Source organism: Anomaloglossus baeobatrachus, chromosome 2 (assembly GCF_048569485.1).
Source record: "Anomaloglossus baeobatrachus isolate aAnoBae1 chromosome 2, aAnoBae1.hap1, whole genome shotgun sequence".
In the NCBI taxonomy this organism is placed as follows: Eukaryota; Metazoa; Chordata; class Amphibia; order Anura; family Aromobatidae; genus Anomaloglossus; species Anomaloglossus baeobatrachus.
The window spans coordinates 796,834,972-796,851,493 of NC_134354.1; the positions used below are offsets into that span (position 1 = coordinate 796,834,972).

General features: G+C 50.0%; 1 protein-coding gene across 1 annotated transcript in view; it reads left to right on the top strand.

The window, feature by feature from the left end:
* The window catches only part of CNGA4 (cyclic nucleotide gated channel subunit alpha 4), a 40,567-nt gene extending 26,593 nt beyond the window's left edge, over positions 1–13,974 (top strand). The window contains exons 3-5 of the mRNA XM_075334055.1: positions 9,229–9,335; positions 10,593–11,588; positions 13,562–13,974. Coding sequence (XP_075190170.1) covers positions 9,229–9,335; positions 10,593–11,588; positions 13,562–13,974 — 1,516 coding nt within the window. The remainder of the gene's footprint in view (positions 1–9,228; positions 9,336–10,592; positions 11,589–13,561) is intronic.
* The last annotated feature ends 2,548 nt before the right edge of the window (positions 13,975–16,522 follow it).

A 16,522-nucleotide genomic window follows, 5' to 3' on the forward strand; every position in this document is an offset into this window, starting at 1 on the left:
CTTCTTTTCATGGAGCTCCTCTTTGGAGCATTCCCGAAACCGGAGGTTGGAACAGAGAGAAAACAGGTCGTCTAAAGAGGTGGGAATGTCACGACCTGCTAGTTAATCCTTAATTCTCCTGGTGAGGCCCTCCTAGAAGGCTGTTACCAGCCCCTAGTTATGCCACCTGAGGTCCAAGGACCGGGTATGGAAGCAGACAGTATACTGGCGTACAGTACGATTTCACTGGCACAGTCTGAGGAAAGAGGACTCTGCAAAGGTGACGCAACCGGCTCATCAAAAACCTTGCAGAATGACTCCAGGAAAGTCTACAGGTTCAAAATAATGAGATTCACTCTCTCCCATAAGGGATTGAGCCATGTGAGGATCTCTCCTCCTAAATGAATGCCACTTTAGTCAGGTCCAACAGAAACTGGTGAGCCAGAAGTTCAAAGTGCAGCATGCACAGGTTCATGAACCCTCGGCATTGCTTGAGGTCATTGTCAAACCGTGGTACAGCAGACAATGGGGCCCAAAACTAGGTACTGAAGAAACCAGCTGTGCTGGGACTGCGGACCCAACAGATGCAGATGAAGCGGTCGGTGCCAGAGTATTTAAGCAAATATTCACGGACGGCAGATAGGTGAAGATCTGATCCTACTGATCCCGCTGGTGGATGATCTCCTGGTGCAACGCCGTAAGTGTAGAAAGGTTGGCATCAGCAGGGTCCATGGCCTTAGCAAACTGTCACGTTAGTGAGTGTGGATCCACTGCGCCACTGATGGTGGGGTTAGGCCTGTGCTGCAGGTAGCCGCCAGGTACCACTCCAGGGCAGTCCCTGGTACTGTGACAGCTGTCCCCAGGGTTCAGGATTGCAGGTTCGGACTCAGGATATCAGATTGGATGGCTGGTACAGACTGGACAGCTGGCACCAACAGTATGCCTGGTACAGACTGGACGGATGATACAGACGGACATGTTCTGGATTTCAGGTTTGGGTTTACAGGACAGGTTCTGATTTCTGGAACACAGGTTTGGGTACACAAGACGAGTACTGAACAACAGAGACCTGGTAACTAGCAAATGTACAGGCAAGCTGAAAGTACACGTTGCTCCCCTTAAGGTGAGGATGCCTTAGCCAGAGAGATAATGAGGGAGAAACCAAAGATAGATTGAGAGAGGAGCTAGAAAAACAGGATGAAGAAGGAGCCAGTGACATAATGAGGGAGGAGCCAAAGAGGCAGGATGAGGGAGAAGTCAGAGATATGATGGGGAGGAGCCATAGACATAATGAAGGAGGAGCCAGAGAGACAGTCGGAGGGAGGACCCAGTGGCGTAATAATGAAAAAGCCAGAGAAACAGAATGAGGGCAGAGTGAAAGAGAGAGGATGAAGGAAGCAGAGAAACAAGATCAGAGAGAAGATAGATATAATGTGGGAGGAGCCAGAGATATAATAAGGGAGGAGAACGTAATGGACCAGGACAAGGGAGGAGCCAGAGAAAGGATGAGGGAGGAGCTAGCAACAGAAGAGAGGAGCAAAAGAAAAAGGATGAGGGAGGAGTCAGAGACATAATAAGTAAGGAGCCAAAAAAACAGGATCAGTGACGAGCCAGAGACAGGATAATGGGAGAGCCAGAGACAGGATAATGGGAGAGCCAGAGACAGGATAAGGGGAGAGCCAGAGACAGGATAATGGGAGAGCCAGAGACAGGATAAGGGGAGAGCCAGACACAGGATAATGGGAGAGCCAGAGACAGGATAAGGGGAGAGCCAGAGACAGGATAAGGGGAGAGCCAGACACAGGATAATGGGAGAGCCAGAGACAGGATAATGGGAGAGCCAGAGACAGGATAAGGGGAGAGCCAGACACAGGATAATGGGAGAGCCAGACACAGGATAATGGGAGAGCCAGACACAGGATAATGGGAGAGCCAGAGACAAGATAGTGGGAGAGCCAGACACAGGATAGTGGGAGAGCCAGACACAGGATAGTGGGAGAGCCAGACACAGGATAATGGGAGAGCCAGAGACAGGATAATGGGAGAGCCAGAGACAGGATAATGGGAGAGCCAGACACAGGATAATGGGAGAGCCAGAGACAGGATAAGGGGAGAGCCAGACACAGGATAATGGGAGAGCCAGAGACAGGATAATGGGAGAGCCAGAGACAGGATAAGGGGAGAGCCAGACACAGGATAATGGGAGAGCCAGAGACAGGATAAGGGGAGAGCCAGACACAGGATAATGGGAGAGCCAGAGACAGGATAATGGGAGAGCCAGAGACAGGATAAGGGGAGAGCCAGAGACAGGATAAGGGGAGAGCCAGACACAGGATAGTGGGAGAGCCAGAGACAGGATAATGGGAGAGCCAGAGACAGGATAAGGGGAGAGCCAGACACAGGATAATGGGAGAGCCAGAGACAGGATAAGGGGAGAGCCAGACACAGGATAATGGGAGAGCCAGAGACAGGATAATGGGAGAGCCAGAGACAGGATAAGGGGAGAGCCAGAGACAGGATAAGGGGAGAGCCAGACACAGGATAATGGGAGAGCCAGACACAGGATAAGGGGAGAGCCAGAGACAGGATAAGGGGAGAGCCAGACACAGGATAATGGGAGAGCCAGACACAGGATAGTGGGAGAGCCAGAGACAGGATAATGGGAGAGCCAGAGACAGGATAAGGGGAGAGCCAGACACAGGATAATGGGAGAGCCAGAGACAGGATAATGGGAGAGCCAGAGACAGGATAAGGGGAGAGCCAGACACAGGATAATGGGAGAGCCAGACACAGGATAGTGGAAGAGCCAGAGACAGGATAAGGGGAGAGCCAGACACAGGATAATGGGAGAGCCAGAGACAGGATAAGGGGAGAGCCAGAGACAGGATAATGGGAGAGCCAGAGACAGGATAATGGGAGAGCCAGAGATAGGATAATGGGAGAGCCAGAGACAGGATAAGGGGAGAGCCAGACACAGGATAGTGGGAGAGCCAGAGACAGGATAAGGGGAGAGCCAGAGACAGGATAATGGGAGAGCCAGAGACAGGATAAGGGGAGAGCCAGACACAGGATAATGGGAGAGCCAGAGACAGGATAATGGGAGAGCCAGACACAGGATAATGGGAGAGCCAGAGACAGGATAAGGGGAGAGCCAGACACAGGATAAGGGGAGAGCCAGAGACAGGATAAGGGGAGAGCCAGAGACAGGATAAGGGGAGAGCCAGACACAGGATAATGGGAGAGCCAGAAACAGGATAATGGGAGAGCCAGAGACAGGATAAGGGGAGAGCCAGACACAGGATAATGGGAGAGCCAGACACAGGATAGTGGGAGAGCCAGAGACAGGATAAGGGGAGAGCCAGACACAGGATAATGGGAGAGCCAGAGACAGGATAAGGGGAGAGCCAGAGACAGGATAATGGGAGAGCCAGAGACAGGATAATGGGAGAGCCAGAGATAGGATAATGGGAGAGCCAGAGACAGGATAAGGGGAGAGCTAGACACAGGATAGTGGGAGAGCCAGAGACAGGATAAGGGGAGAGCCAGACACAGGATAATGGGAGAGCCAGACACCGGATAGTGGGAGAGCCAGACACAGGATAATGGGAGAGCCAGAGACAGGATAATGGGAGAGCCAGAGATAGGATAATGGGAGAGCCAGAGACAGGATAAGGGGAGAGCCAGACACAGGATAATGGGAGAGCCAGAGACAGGATAATGGGAGAGCCAGAGACAGGATAAGGGGAGAGCCAGACACAGGATAATGGGAGAGCCAGAGACAGGATAAGGGGAGAGCCAGAGACAGGATAATGGGAGAGCCAGAGGCAGGATAAGGGGAGAGCCAGACACAGGATAATGGGAGAGCCAGAGACAGGATAAGGGGAGAGCCAGAGACAGGATAAGGGGAGAGCCAGAGACAGGATAAGGGGAGAGCCAGAGACAGGATAAGGGGAGAGCCAGAGATAGGATAAGGGGAGAGCCAGACACAGGATAATGGGAGAGCCAGAGACAGGATAATGGAAGAGCCAGAGACAGGATAAGGGGAGAGCCAGAGACAGGATAAGGGGAGAGCCATAGACAGGATAAGGGGAGAGCCAGAGACAGGATAAGGGGAGAGCCAGACACAGGATAATGGGAGAGCCAGAGACAGGATAAGGGGAAAGCCAAAGACAGGATAATGGGAGAGCCAGAGACAGGATAAGGGGAGAGCCAGAGACAGGATAATGGGAGAGCCAGAGACAGGATAAGGGGAGAGCGAGACACAGGATAAGGGGAGAGCCAGACACAGGATAATGGGAGAGCCAGAGACAGGATAAGGGGAGAGCCAGAGATAGGATAAGGGGAGAGCCAGACACAGGATAAGGGGAGAGCCAGACACAGGATAATGGGAGAGCCAGAGACAGGATAAGGGGAGAGCCAGAGACAGGATAATGGGAGAGCCAGAGACAGGATAAGGGGAAAGCCAAAGACAGGATAATGGGAGAGCCAGAGACAGGATAAGGGGAGAGCCAGAGACAGGATAATGGGAGAGCCAGAGACAGGATAAGGGGAGAGCGAGACACAGGATAAGGGGAGAGCCAGAGACAGGATAAGGGGAGAGCCAGAGACAGGATAATGGGAGAGCCAGACACAGGATAATGGGAGAGCCAGAGACAGGATAAGGGGAGAGCCAAACACATGATAATGGGAGAGCCAGAGACAGGATAAGGGGAGAGCCAGAGACAGGATAAGGGGAGAGCCAGAGACAGGATAAGGGGAGAGCCAGAGACAGGATAAGGGGAGAGCCAGAGACAGGATAAGGGGAGAGCCAGAGACAGGATAAGGGGAGAGCCAGAGACAGGATAAGGGGAGAGCCAGACACAGGATAATGGGAGAGCCAGAGACAGGATAATGGGAGAGCCAGAGACAGGATAAGGAGAGAGCCAGACACAGGATAATGGGAGAGCCAGAGACAGGATAAGGGGAAAGCCAAAGACAGGATAATGGGAGAGCCAGAGACAGGATAAGGGGAGAGCCAGAGACAGGATAATGGGAGAGCCAGAGACAGGATAAGGGGAGAGCGAGACACAGGATAAGGGGAGAGCCAGAGACAGGATAAGGGGAGAGCCAGAGACAGGATAATGGGAGAGCCAGACACAGGATAATGGGAGAGCCAGAGACAGGATAAGGGGAGAGCCAAACACATGATAATGGGAGAGCCAGAGACAGGATAAGGGGAGAGCCAGAGACAGGATAAGGGGAGAGCCAGAGACAGGATAAGGGGAGAGCCAGAGACAGGATAAGGGGAGAGCCAGAGACAGGATAAGGGGAGAGCCAGAGACAGGATAAGGGGAGAGCCAGAGACAGGATAAGGGGAGAGCCAGACACAGGATAATGGGAGAGCCAGAGACAGGATAATGGGAGAGCCAGAGACAGGATAAAGGGAGAGCCAGAGACAGGATAATGGGAGAGCCAGAGACAGGATAATGGGAGAGCCAGAGACAGGATAAGGGGAGAGCCAGAGACAGGATAAGGGGAGAGCCATAGACAGGATAAGGGGAGAGCCAGAGACAGGATAAGGGGAGAGCCAGACACAGGATAATGGGAGAGCCAGAGACAGGATAATGGGAGAGCCAGAGACAGGATAATGGGAGAGCCAGAGACAGGATAATGGAAGAGCCAGAGACAGGATAATGGGAGAGCCAGAGACAGGATAATGGAAGAGCCAGAGACAGGATAATGGGAGAGCCAGACACAGGATAATGGGAGAGCCAGAGACAGGATAAGGGGAGAGCCAGAGACAGGATAATGGGAGAGCCAGAGACAGGATAAGGGGAGAGCGAGACACAGGATAAGGGGAGAGCCAGAGACAGGATAAGGGGAGAGCCAAACACAGGATAAGGGGAGAGCCAGAGACAGGATAAGGGGAGAGCCAGAGACAGGATAAGGGGAGAGCCAGAGACAGGATAAGGGGAGAGCCAGAGACAGGATAAGGGGAGAGCCAGAGACAGGAAAAGGGGAGAGCCAGAGACAGGATAAGGGGAGAGCCAGAGACAGGATAATGGGAGAGCCAGAGACAGGATAAGGGGAGAGCCAGACACAGGATAATGGGAGAGCCAGAGACAGGATAATGGGAGAGCCAGAGACAGGATAAAGGGAGAGCCAGAGACAGGATAATGGGAGAGCCAGACACAGGATAATGGGAGAGCCAGAGACAGGATAATGGGAGAGCCAGAGACAGGATAATGGGAGAGCCAGACACAGGATAAAGGGAGAGCCAGAGACAGGATAATGGGAGAGCCAGAGACAGGATAATGGGAGAGCCAGAGACAGGATAAGGGGAGAGCCAGAGACAGGATAAGGGGAGAGCCAGAGACAGGATAAGGGAGGAACCAATGACATTATAAGGGAGGAGCTAAAGAAACAGGATTAGTGACGAGCCATAGACAGGATAAGGAAAGAGCCAGAGAAAACAGGATGAGGGAGGAAACAATGACATTTTGAGGGAGGCACCAAAGAACATGGCATATATGTCCCTGGTATATATGGTCCTCATCCTGGTATATATGTCTCCATCCTGTTATATTTGTCCCCATCCTGGACCCATCATTGTGTATATGCTACCCATCCTGGTATACATATCCCTGTAAAAGTATACAAGTCTCCATCCAGGTGTATATATCCCCATCCTGGTATATATGTCCACATCCTGGTATATATGTCCTCATCCTGGTATAAAAGTCCCCCCTCCTCATATATATTTCTCCCTTTCAAGGAATATATGTCCCGATCCTGGTATATAATTTCCCATCCTGTTATATATGTCCTCATCCTGGTGTAAATGTTTCCCATCCTGGTATATATGTCCTCATCCTGGGTTTATCCTGGTAGGTATGTCTCTATTCTGGTATATATGTTAACATCCTGGGTCCCATCCTGGTATATATAGTCCTCATTTGGTGTCTCTGTGTAGACTGCCTTCGATTAGTATGTCCCTGTGTAGTGTGTTGCCTTGTAGAGTGCCCCTGGTTTGTGTGACCCCGCACAGTGTGTTCCCGAGAAGAGTGTTCCTGAGCAGTGTGTCCCCGTGTACTGTGTCCTTGCATAATGTGTTCCCCATGTAGATTGTCCCCATGTAGTGTGCCCCTGTGTAGCGTGCCCGTGTAATGTACACTGTGTAGAGTTCCCTGAATAGTAACTCCATGTAGTATCCCCCCACATAATGTCTCCTTGTAGTGTTCCACAGTTTAGAGAGCCCCCGTGTAGTTTGCTCCCATGTAGTGTGACCTGTATAACATGCCCCTCCATGTAGCATGCCCTGTCTCACTCCCCCGTGTTATGTGCTCTCTATAATGTGTCCCTGCGTTGTGTGCCCTGAATTATTTCCCCATATAGTGTGCCTGTATAACATGCACCCCGTGTAGTGTGCCCCTGTACAATGTGTCCCTGTGTTGTGTACCCTGAATCAATTCCCCGTATAGTGTACCCTGTATAACGTGCACCCCCATTTAGTGTGCCACTATACAATGTGCTCCGGTGTAGTGTGCCCTGTATCACTCCCTCCATGTAGTGTGCCCTATATAATGTGGACCCCAGTGTAGTGTGCCCCTGTACAATGTGATCCCGTGTAGTGTGCCCTGCATCACTCCCCCCCATGTAGTATGCCCTGTATAATGTAAACCCCAGTGTAGTGTGCCCCTGTACAATGTGACCCCGTGTAGTGTGCCCTGTATCACTCACCCCCGTGTAGTGTGCCCTGTATAATGTGGACTTCATGTTGTGTGCCCTGTATAACGTTTACCCCTGTGTAGTGTGCCCCTGTATAATGTGCCCTCCCATTTAGTGTGCCCTGTATAATGTACCCCTGTATGATGTGTCCCCTCATGTAGTGTGCCCTGTATAATGTGCCTCTGTATAACTTGCCCCCCAATGAAATGTGTCCTGTATCACTCCTGTAGTTAGTGTGCCTCTGTATAATGTGCCCCCTTATAGTGTGCCCAGTATCAGTAACCCGTGTAGTGTACCCTGTATCACTCCCCCTGTGTAGTGTGCCCTGTATAATGTGCCCCCCATTTAGTGTGCCCTGTATCACTCCCCCTGTGTAGTGTGTCCTGTATAATGTGCCCCCCCATTTAGTGTGCCCTGTATCACTCCCCCTGTGTAGTGTGCCCTGTATAATGTGCCCCCCCATTTAGTGTACCCTGTATCACTCCCCCTGTGTAGTGTGCCCTGTATAATGTGCCACCCATTTAGTGTGCCCTGTATCACTCCCCCTGTGTAGTGTGCCCTGTATAATGTGCCCCCCCCCATTTAGTGTGCCCTGTATCACTCCCCCTGTGTATTGTGCCCTGTATAATGTGCCCCCCCGATTTAGTGTACCCTGTATCACTCCCCCTGTGTAGTGTGCCCTGTATAATGTGCCCCCCATTTAGTGTGCCCTGTATCACTCCCCCTGTGTAGTGGGCCCTGTATAATGTGCCCTTCATTTAGTGTGCCCTGTACCACTCCCCCTATGTAGTGTGCCCTGTATAATGTGCCCCTCATTTAGTGTACCCAGTATCACTCCCCCTGTGTAGTGTGCCCTGTATAATGTGTCCCTTATTTAGGGTGCCCTGTATCACTCCCCCTGTGTAGTGTGCCCTGTATAATATGCCCCCCATTTAGTGTGCCCTGTATCACTCCCCCTGTGTAGTGTGCCCTGTATAATGTGCCCCCCATTTAGTGTGCCCTGTATCACTCCCCCTGTGTAGTGTGCCCTGTATAATGTGCCCTTCATTTAGTGTGCCCTGTATCACTCCCCCTGTGTAGTGGGCCCTGTATAATGTGCCCTTCATTTAGTGTGCCCTGTATCACTCCCCCTGTGTAGTGTGCCCTGTATAATGTGCCCCTCATTTAGTGTATCCAGTATCACTCCCCCTGTGTAGTGTGCCCTGTATCACTCCCCCTGTGTAGTGTGCCCTGTATAATGTGCCCCTCATTTAGTGTACCCAGTATCACTCCCCCTGTGTAGTGTGCCCTGTATCACTCCCCCTGTGTAGTGTGCCCTGTATAATGTGCCCCTCATTTAGTGTGCCCTGTATCACTCCCCCTGTGTCATGTACCCTGTATCACTCCCCCTGTGTAGTGTGCCCTTTATAATGTGCCCCCCATTTAGTGTGCCCTGTATCACTCCCCCTGTATAGTGTGCCCTGAGGCGATGTTCTGCCCCGCGCCTCTTGGTCACTGTTTGGTCTGTGCAGCAGGACTGATAGCTGCCCCATGTGTCCCCAGGTCCTGCTTCACTGAGGTGCAGCTCCGCTACCTCCCGGTGTGGCTCTGCCTGGACTATCTGTGCGACATCCTGTATATCATGGATATAATCGCCAACTTCCATACAGGTAAAGTGCAAAGAGGTGGCACCACAGCCTCCCACCAGAAAGCATCTAGGTCCTGTCTGCATTACACTCCAGCCACCTCCAGAGCTGCACTCACAATGTGGTGCAATGGAACAAGTATCTAACAACACTCCTATACATAGTATAACAGCCATAGATTGTTCACAGCTCTGGAGGTGACTGGAGGATAAGACATGATGCAACAACAGACTAGTGATTGCAGCTCTAGAGATGAGTTGAGGATAAGACACGATGTAACAGCAGAATAGTGACTGCAGCTCTGGAGGTGACTGGAGGATATGACACAAAATAACAGCAGAATAGTGACTGCAGCTCTGGCTGTAACTGGAGGATAAGACCTGATGTAAGAGCAGAATAGTGACTGCAGCTCTGGAGGTGACTGAAGGATATGACACAATATAACAGCAGAATAGTGACTGCAGCTCTGGCTGTAACTGGAGGATAAGACCTGATGTAAGAGCAGAATAGTAACTGCAGATCTGTAGGTAATTAGAGGATAAGACACGATGTAACAGCAGAATAGTGAGTGCAGCTCTGGAGGTGACTGGAGGATAAGACATGATGTAACAGCAGAATAGTGAGTGCAGCTCTGGAGGTGACTGGAGGATAAGACACAATGTAACAGCAGAATAGTGACTGCAGCTCTGGAGGTGACTGGAGGATAAGACATGATGTAACCGCAGAATAGTGACTGTAGCTCTGGAGGTTACTGGAGGATAAGACACAATTTAACAGCAGAATAGTGAGTGCAGCTCTGTAGGTGATTGGAGGATAAGACACTGTAACAGCAGAATAGTGACCGCAGCTCTGGAGGTGACTGGAGGATAAGAGACGATGTAACAGCAGAATAGTGACCGCAGCTCTGGAGGTGACTGGAGGGTAAGGCATGGTGTAACAGCAGAATAGTGACCGCAGCTCTGGAGGTGATTGGAGGATAAGGCATGATGTAACAGCAGAATAGTGACTGCAGCTCTGGAGGTGACTGGAGGATAAGACATGATGTAACAGCAGAATAGTGACCGCAGCTCTGGAGGTGACTGGAGGGTAAGACATGGTGTAACAGCAGAATAGTGACCGCAGCTCTGGAGGTGATTGGAGGATAAGGCATGATGTAACAGCAGAATAGTGACCGCAGCTCTGGAGGTGACTGGAGGGTAAGACCTGATGTAAAGTGATCAGTATGGAGTGGTACAGGTCGGACATTGGTTACATCTCGGTGATATGTCTGTATTTCTCCAGGTTTTTTGCAGGAGGGGATCCTGGTCACCGACACTCGCCTCATTGCGGGCCAATATGTCCGTTCTGCTAAATTCCGCTGGGACCTTCTGTCCGTCCTTCCCACTGACTTCCTGTATTTCCGGTTTGGCATTCACACTCCTGCCGTCCGAGTCAATCGATTTCTCCGCTTCCACCGTCTGTTTGAGTCATTTGATCGCACAGAGACGAGGATCCCCTATCCCAACGTCTTCCGGATCTCCAAGCTGATGGCCTACATCTTCGTGGTCATTCACTGGAACAGCTGCGTGTACTTTGCCCTCTCGAGCTACGTAGGGTTTGGAAAGGATCCGTGGGTCTACCCCAACATCTCGGACCCCGAGTTTGGACGTTTGGGGCGTCAGTATGTGTACAGCTTCTATTTCTCCACCCTCATCCTAACAACGGTGGGGGACATCCCATCCCCCATGCAGGAGGAGGAGTACATCTTCATGGTGGTGGACTTTCTCATTGCCGTCCTCGGATTTGCCACAATCATGGGAAGCATCAGCTCCGTGGTCTCCAACCTGAACAGTGCGGACAAGTCCTTCTATCCCAACTATGACCAGGTCAAGCTGTATATGAAGATGTACAAGGTGAACCGGAGCGTGAAGAAGAAGGTGATCGCCTGGCACCAGCATCTCCAGATCAATAAGAAGCTGACCAACGAGGACCAGATATTGCAGAATTTGCCGGAGAAGTTGCGGGTGGAGGTGGCTGTCAGCGTCCACATGTCCACACTCAGCAAAGTGCAGATCTTCCAGCACTGTGAGAAGAGTCTTCTGGAGGAGCTGGTGCTGAAGCTGAAGCCCCAAGTCTACAGCCCCGGGGAGTACGTCTGCAAGAAGGGGGACATCGGCCGAGAAATGTACATCATCAAGGAGGGGAAGCTGGCCGTGGTGGCAGATGATGGGGTCACGCAGTTTGCGGTCCTTGGGGAAGGCATGTACTTCGGAGAGATCAGTATCCTAAATATAAAAGGTGAACTACAAGTCGTAAGTGTGAGCGTGAGGCATGAATGTGGGCTGAACGACCCTCAGATCCAAAGCTTCGTCCACATGGCTGACAAAAGTCCCTAAATAGCGGGGCTCACCTAACCTATCATGTACAGTAACAGAAAATTAGGTGTCGCCCCACCTGACAGTGCGGTGGCCTCGCCACGTTGCTGGTGTTTCGGGATGGGTTATGACTGAGACATAATGTGAATGGCTGAACCAAAATATTAAGTTATCCCTGATCCATATCCTATTTGATGAGTGGGGGTTTGACTGCTCAGACCCCAGCAATCCCAAGAATGGGGCCCACCTGAATGGAGCAGAGATTGAAGACACACTCCTCTGCTCCATGCATAATCACAGGGACCCCCGGAGGTAGCTAAGATCCCAGCGGTCAGACCCCGTGATTCAGCAGCTACCATTTCATATCTGGGTGCAAACCCTTTAAACGTCCCTATTCTGTCAGCCTCATTTTTTTTAAGCCCCCATTTTGGGCCACCCCTGTTAAAATTCCAGATTTTGTAATGTAAACAAATATCAGGAAGAATCATTTCAGAACTGTTTGCACCGTTAATGTCGCCCATGATCTGTACTAATCAATTGAGAAATTGAAATCATTGAGAAGGAAAAAGAATGTGGTTGCATAAGTGTTCACACCCTCTTGTGGATGTGGTTGTGCTCAGAATCAGCCAATCCCTTTCCCCCCACGTTGCACAGTACCAGTGATCAGCCACCCTCATTTAAAGCGACCCTGATTAGCCCCGAAGAACGTGTCGCTGTTGTAGGAGGATTTTCCTGACATTTTCTGGTCCATAAACAGCTGACAACACAGCAAAGGGTCTCAGTGAGGAAAGTGGTCAGTGAGGGGAAGTTATAAAAACATTTCCCAGCAATGAAATCTACCGTGGACATTGTGAAAACGTCATCAAGAAGTAACTTAAATTTGCTCCAACTGTGACATTGTTGAGAGCTGAAAAAAAACTGATGAACTAACAAGAAGAAATTGTGTCCAGGAGGCCCAGATGCCAACAGCAACATTAAAGGCGCTGCATGAACTTCTGACCAGTCCTGCTTGTGTCCTGCATGTGAGAACAGTCGGCCCTGTTCCTCAATTATATATGGCCGGTGGGGTCAGGGGGAAAGACGGAGCCTTTTCTTACATATAAAAGCATCCAGGGTGGGCTGTGTTCGGCCAAAATCTCCATCATGAAAGTCTGTGGAGAATGTGTTCTGTCTGATGAGACTGAGGAGGAACTTTGTGGCCATAATTCCAGAAGGTGCAAAATCATTAGAAGATCCCCCTCCCCACAGTGAGGCATGGTGGGGGCAGAATTGCACTTTGGGGCTGTTTTTTGGCAGCTGTAGTAACAAATATTTGTGAATTTTGCATCAAAACCGTCCGGCCTGTGCTATAAAGCACAGGAGGATGAGGAATTTCACCTTTCTGCACAACGACCCTGAGTGATAGCCAAATCAGCAAAGAATGTTCTGGAATGGCCGAACCTGTGCCTGAATCCGAGGGGAAATGTGTGGTGACCTGAAGAGGGCGCTGTACACAGGACATGCCTGCAATCCCACAGAGGTGGCTGCAAGGAAGAGGGCGCAAAGATCGGCGATTCTAGATGTGATAGACCACGACCCAAAAATAGAATGTTCCAAAAATTCATAGGGGACATCACCAAAGCATTAGTGTAAGGGTGTGCAGAGTTATGCAACCACATTATTTTATAGCTTTATTTTTCTACCAGAAAATATTTTGTTTGTTTCTCCCTGGATTTGTACAGATTGTGGGCGACATTAATGGGGAAAAAAGTTCTGAAATGTTTCGTCTTGGAGGGATTGTAATCTTTCTATATCCATATCTCTGCAGTATTATGGCGGTACATGTTCTGTGCGGTATAGAGCACTATTACGGTAGTTTTATTTGTCTATGTCTCTAGGATGGGCTTTATCTTGCAGGTAACACGTCTGGAAACCGCAGGACCGCAAACATCAGAAGCATCGGCTACTCCGATCTGTTTTGCCTTTCCAAGGAAGACCTGACGGACGTCCTCACCGAGTACCCTGACGCCAAGGCCATGCTGGAGGAGAAGGGGCGAGAGATTCTGCTCAAGATGAATAAGCTGGATGAAAACCTGGCCGCCGAGCTGGTGGCCAAACAGCACGAGCTGGACCACAAGCTGAGACGGCTGGAAGTCAACCTGGAATCTCTGCAGACCAAGCTGGCCCGACTCCTGGCCGAGCTGGAGTCCAGCGCTGTGAAAATGTGTCAGAGGATTAAACGCCTGGAGTGGGAGATCAGTCTGTGGGAGGAAGAGGACTCTGCGCCGGGGCAGGAGAAGGGACCCAACGAGGCACCGAGCTTCACCTAACAACACCAGAGGACAGGGACACAGGTGTACCATCCACGGCAATAATAAGGCAGGGCAAGTGTCATCAGCAGATCCCCAAAAGAGGGCCGAAGACTGACAGCTTGCAGCCCCTGTGCAAGACATTGTGCCTGGGCCCCTTCCTCTGATGGCTACAAAGCTACAAATATAGCTATATACTGTATGTATATACAAATATATTACATAGCGCCCTCTTTTGTTATGTACAGCACTATCCCTTACATATCGAACGCTCTTGTTATTTTTGCTATTTCTTGCACCCTGTCTTTATTTCATAGCGTCCTCCCTTGTTAGATATAAAATGACCTTAATGCTGATGCAACATGGAAAGGCTTATTTTCTGATGGACTGGTCTTGTAGTCAGATGTTGTTTGATCAGCAGTCATTTCATATCTAACAAGAGAGGATTATATAATAAAAAGAGGGTGTTACGAATAACAAAAATAATAACAATACGCCATGTATGAAAAGCTGCTATACATAGCAAGAGAGGGCACTATATAATAAGAGACAGTGCCATACATAACTAGAGAGGACACTATATAATAAGGGACAGCGCTGTACATAACTAGAGAGGACACTATATAATAAGGGACAGCGCTGTACATAACTAGAGAGGACACTATATAATAAAGGACAGCGCCATACATAACAAGAGAGGACACTATATAATAAGGGACAGCGCCATACATAACTAGAGAGGACACTATATAATAAAGGACAGCGCCATACATAACAAGAGAGGACACTATATAATAAGGGACAGCGCCATACATAACTAGAGAGGACACTATATAATAAGGGACAGCGTCATACATAACAAGAGAGGACACTATATAATAAGAGACAGCGCCATACATAACAAGAGAGGACACTATATAATAAAGGACAGCGCCATACATAACTAGAGAGGACACTATATAGTAAGGGACAGCGCCATACATAACAAGAGAGGACACTATATAATAAGGGACAGCGCCATACATAACAAGAGAGGACACTATATAATAAGGGACAGCACCATACATAACTAGAGAGGATACTATATAATAAGGGACAGCGCCATACATAACAAGAGAGGACACTATATAATAAGGGACAGCGCCATACATAACTAGAGAGGACACTATATAATAAGGGACAGCGCCATACATAACTAGAGAGGACACTATATAATAAGGGACAGCGCCATACATAACAAGAGAGGACACTATATAATAAGGGACAGCGTCATACATAACAAGAGAGGACACTATATAATAAGGGACAGCGCCATACATAACTAGAGAGGACACTATATAATAAGGGACAGCGCCATACATAACTAGAGAGGACACTATATAATAAGGGACAGCGCCATACATAACAAGAGAGGACACTATATAATAAGGGACAGCACCATACATAACTAGAGAGGACACTGTATAATAAGGGACAGCGCCATACATAACTAGAGAGGACACTATATAATAAGGGACAGCGCCATACAAAACTAGAGAGGACACTATATAATAAGGGACAGCGCCATACATAACTAGAGAGGACACTATATAATAAGGGACAGCGCCATACATAACTAGAGAGGACACTATATAATAAGGGACAGTGCCATACATAACAAGAGAGGACACTATATAATAAGGGACAGCACCATACATAACTAGAGAGGACACTATATAATAAGGGACAGCACCATACATAACAAAAGAGTACACTATATAATCACGATCCTCGGCGGGGGGGGGCGGTGACAGCGCGGCCACCGGGCCCCCCTGAGTAGCGGTGCGCCACTCCTGCCACCACGAGTGGGCCCCCCGGCAGCTCAGGGCCCCGGCATTTGACCGGGTTTGCTGGGTGCTGGCACTGACAGTGACAGCAGAGAGATCGCTCTCCCTGCTTGCCGCTGCAGAGGGCATGGGATTGTCACTAATCATATCGGCAATGTGCCGATATGATTAGTGAAATTACCGACCGGGAGGGCCTCTCACACATATCCATAGGGGCCCAGGGGAGTAGGGGGGGCGGGGCCTAGGGGGCGTGGCCATCAATAGCAGTGGCCCACCGGGGGTTCTCCCGACCTCCTGGTGGGCCAGTCCGCCCCTGAGTCGCACAACTGAAATGTGAGCAAGCTCTCCCTCATCTGCTGAGTCTTCCATGCCCTTCGCCAGTTCGTCCGCCATTTCTTACTGGGCTCCTGCACCTTCCTCAACAGTTTGGCTGCTACCATGCGCCCTTGTTAATCCCTCTCCCCCACCGTCCGATGCCTGCCGCCTTGGTGCTGCTGACCGTCTGGACCTTGTAGATCTTGTTATCCCTTCAGCATATGAATCCTCCTGTACTTCCTCCCATTCCTCATGTCCCACCACCTGACTATGAATGCTGTTTAGAGTGTGCTCCATCTTGTAGATGACCGGAATTGTCATGCCGATAATGGCAACGTCAGCGCTAAACATCTTCGTCGCCATTTGTAAACTTCGAAGAAATGTGCATAGGTCCTTGATCTGAGACCACTCCAGCAGCGTGATCTTCC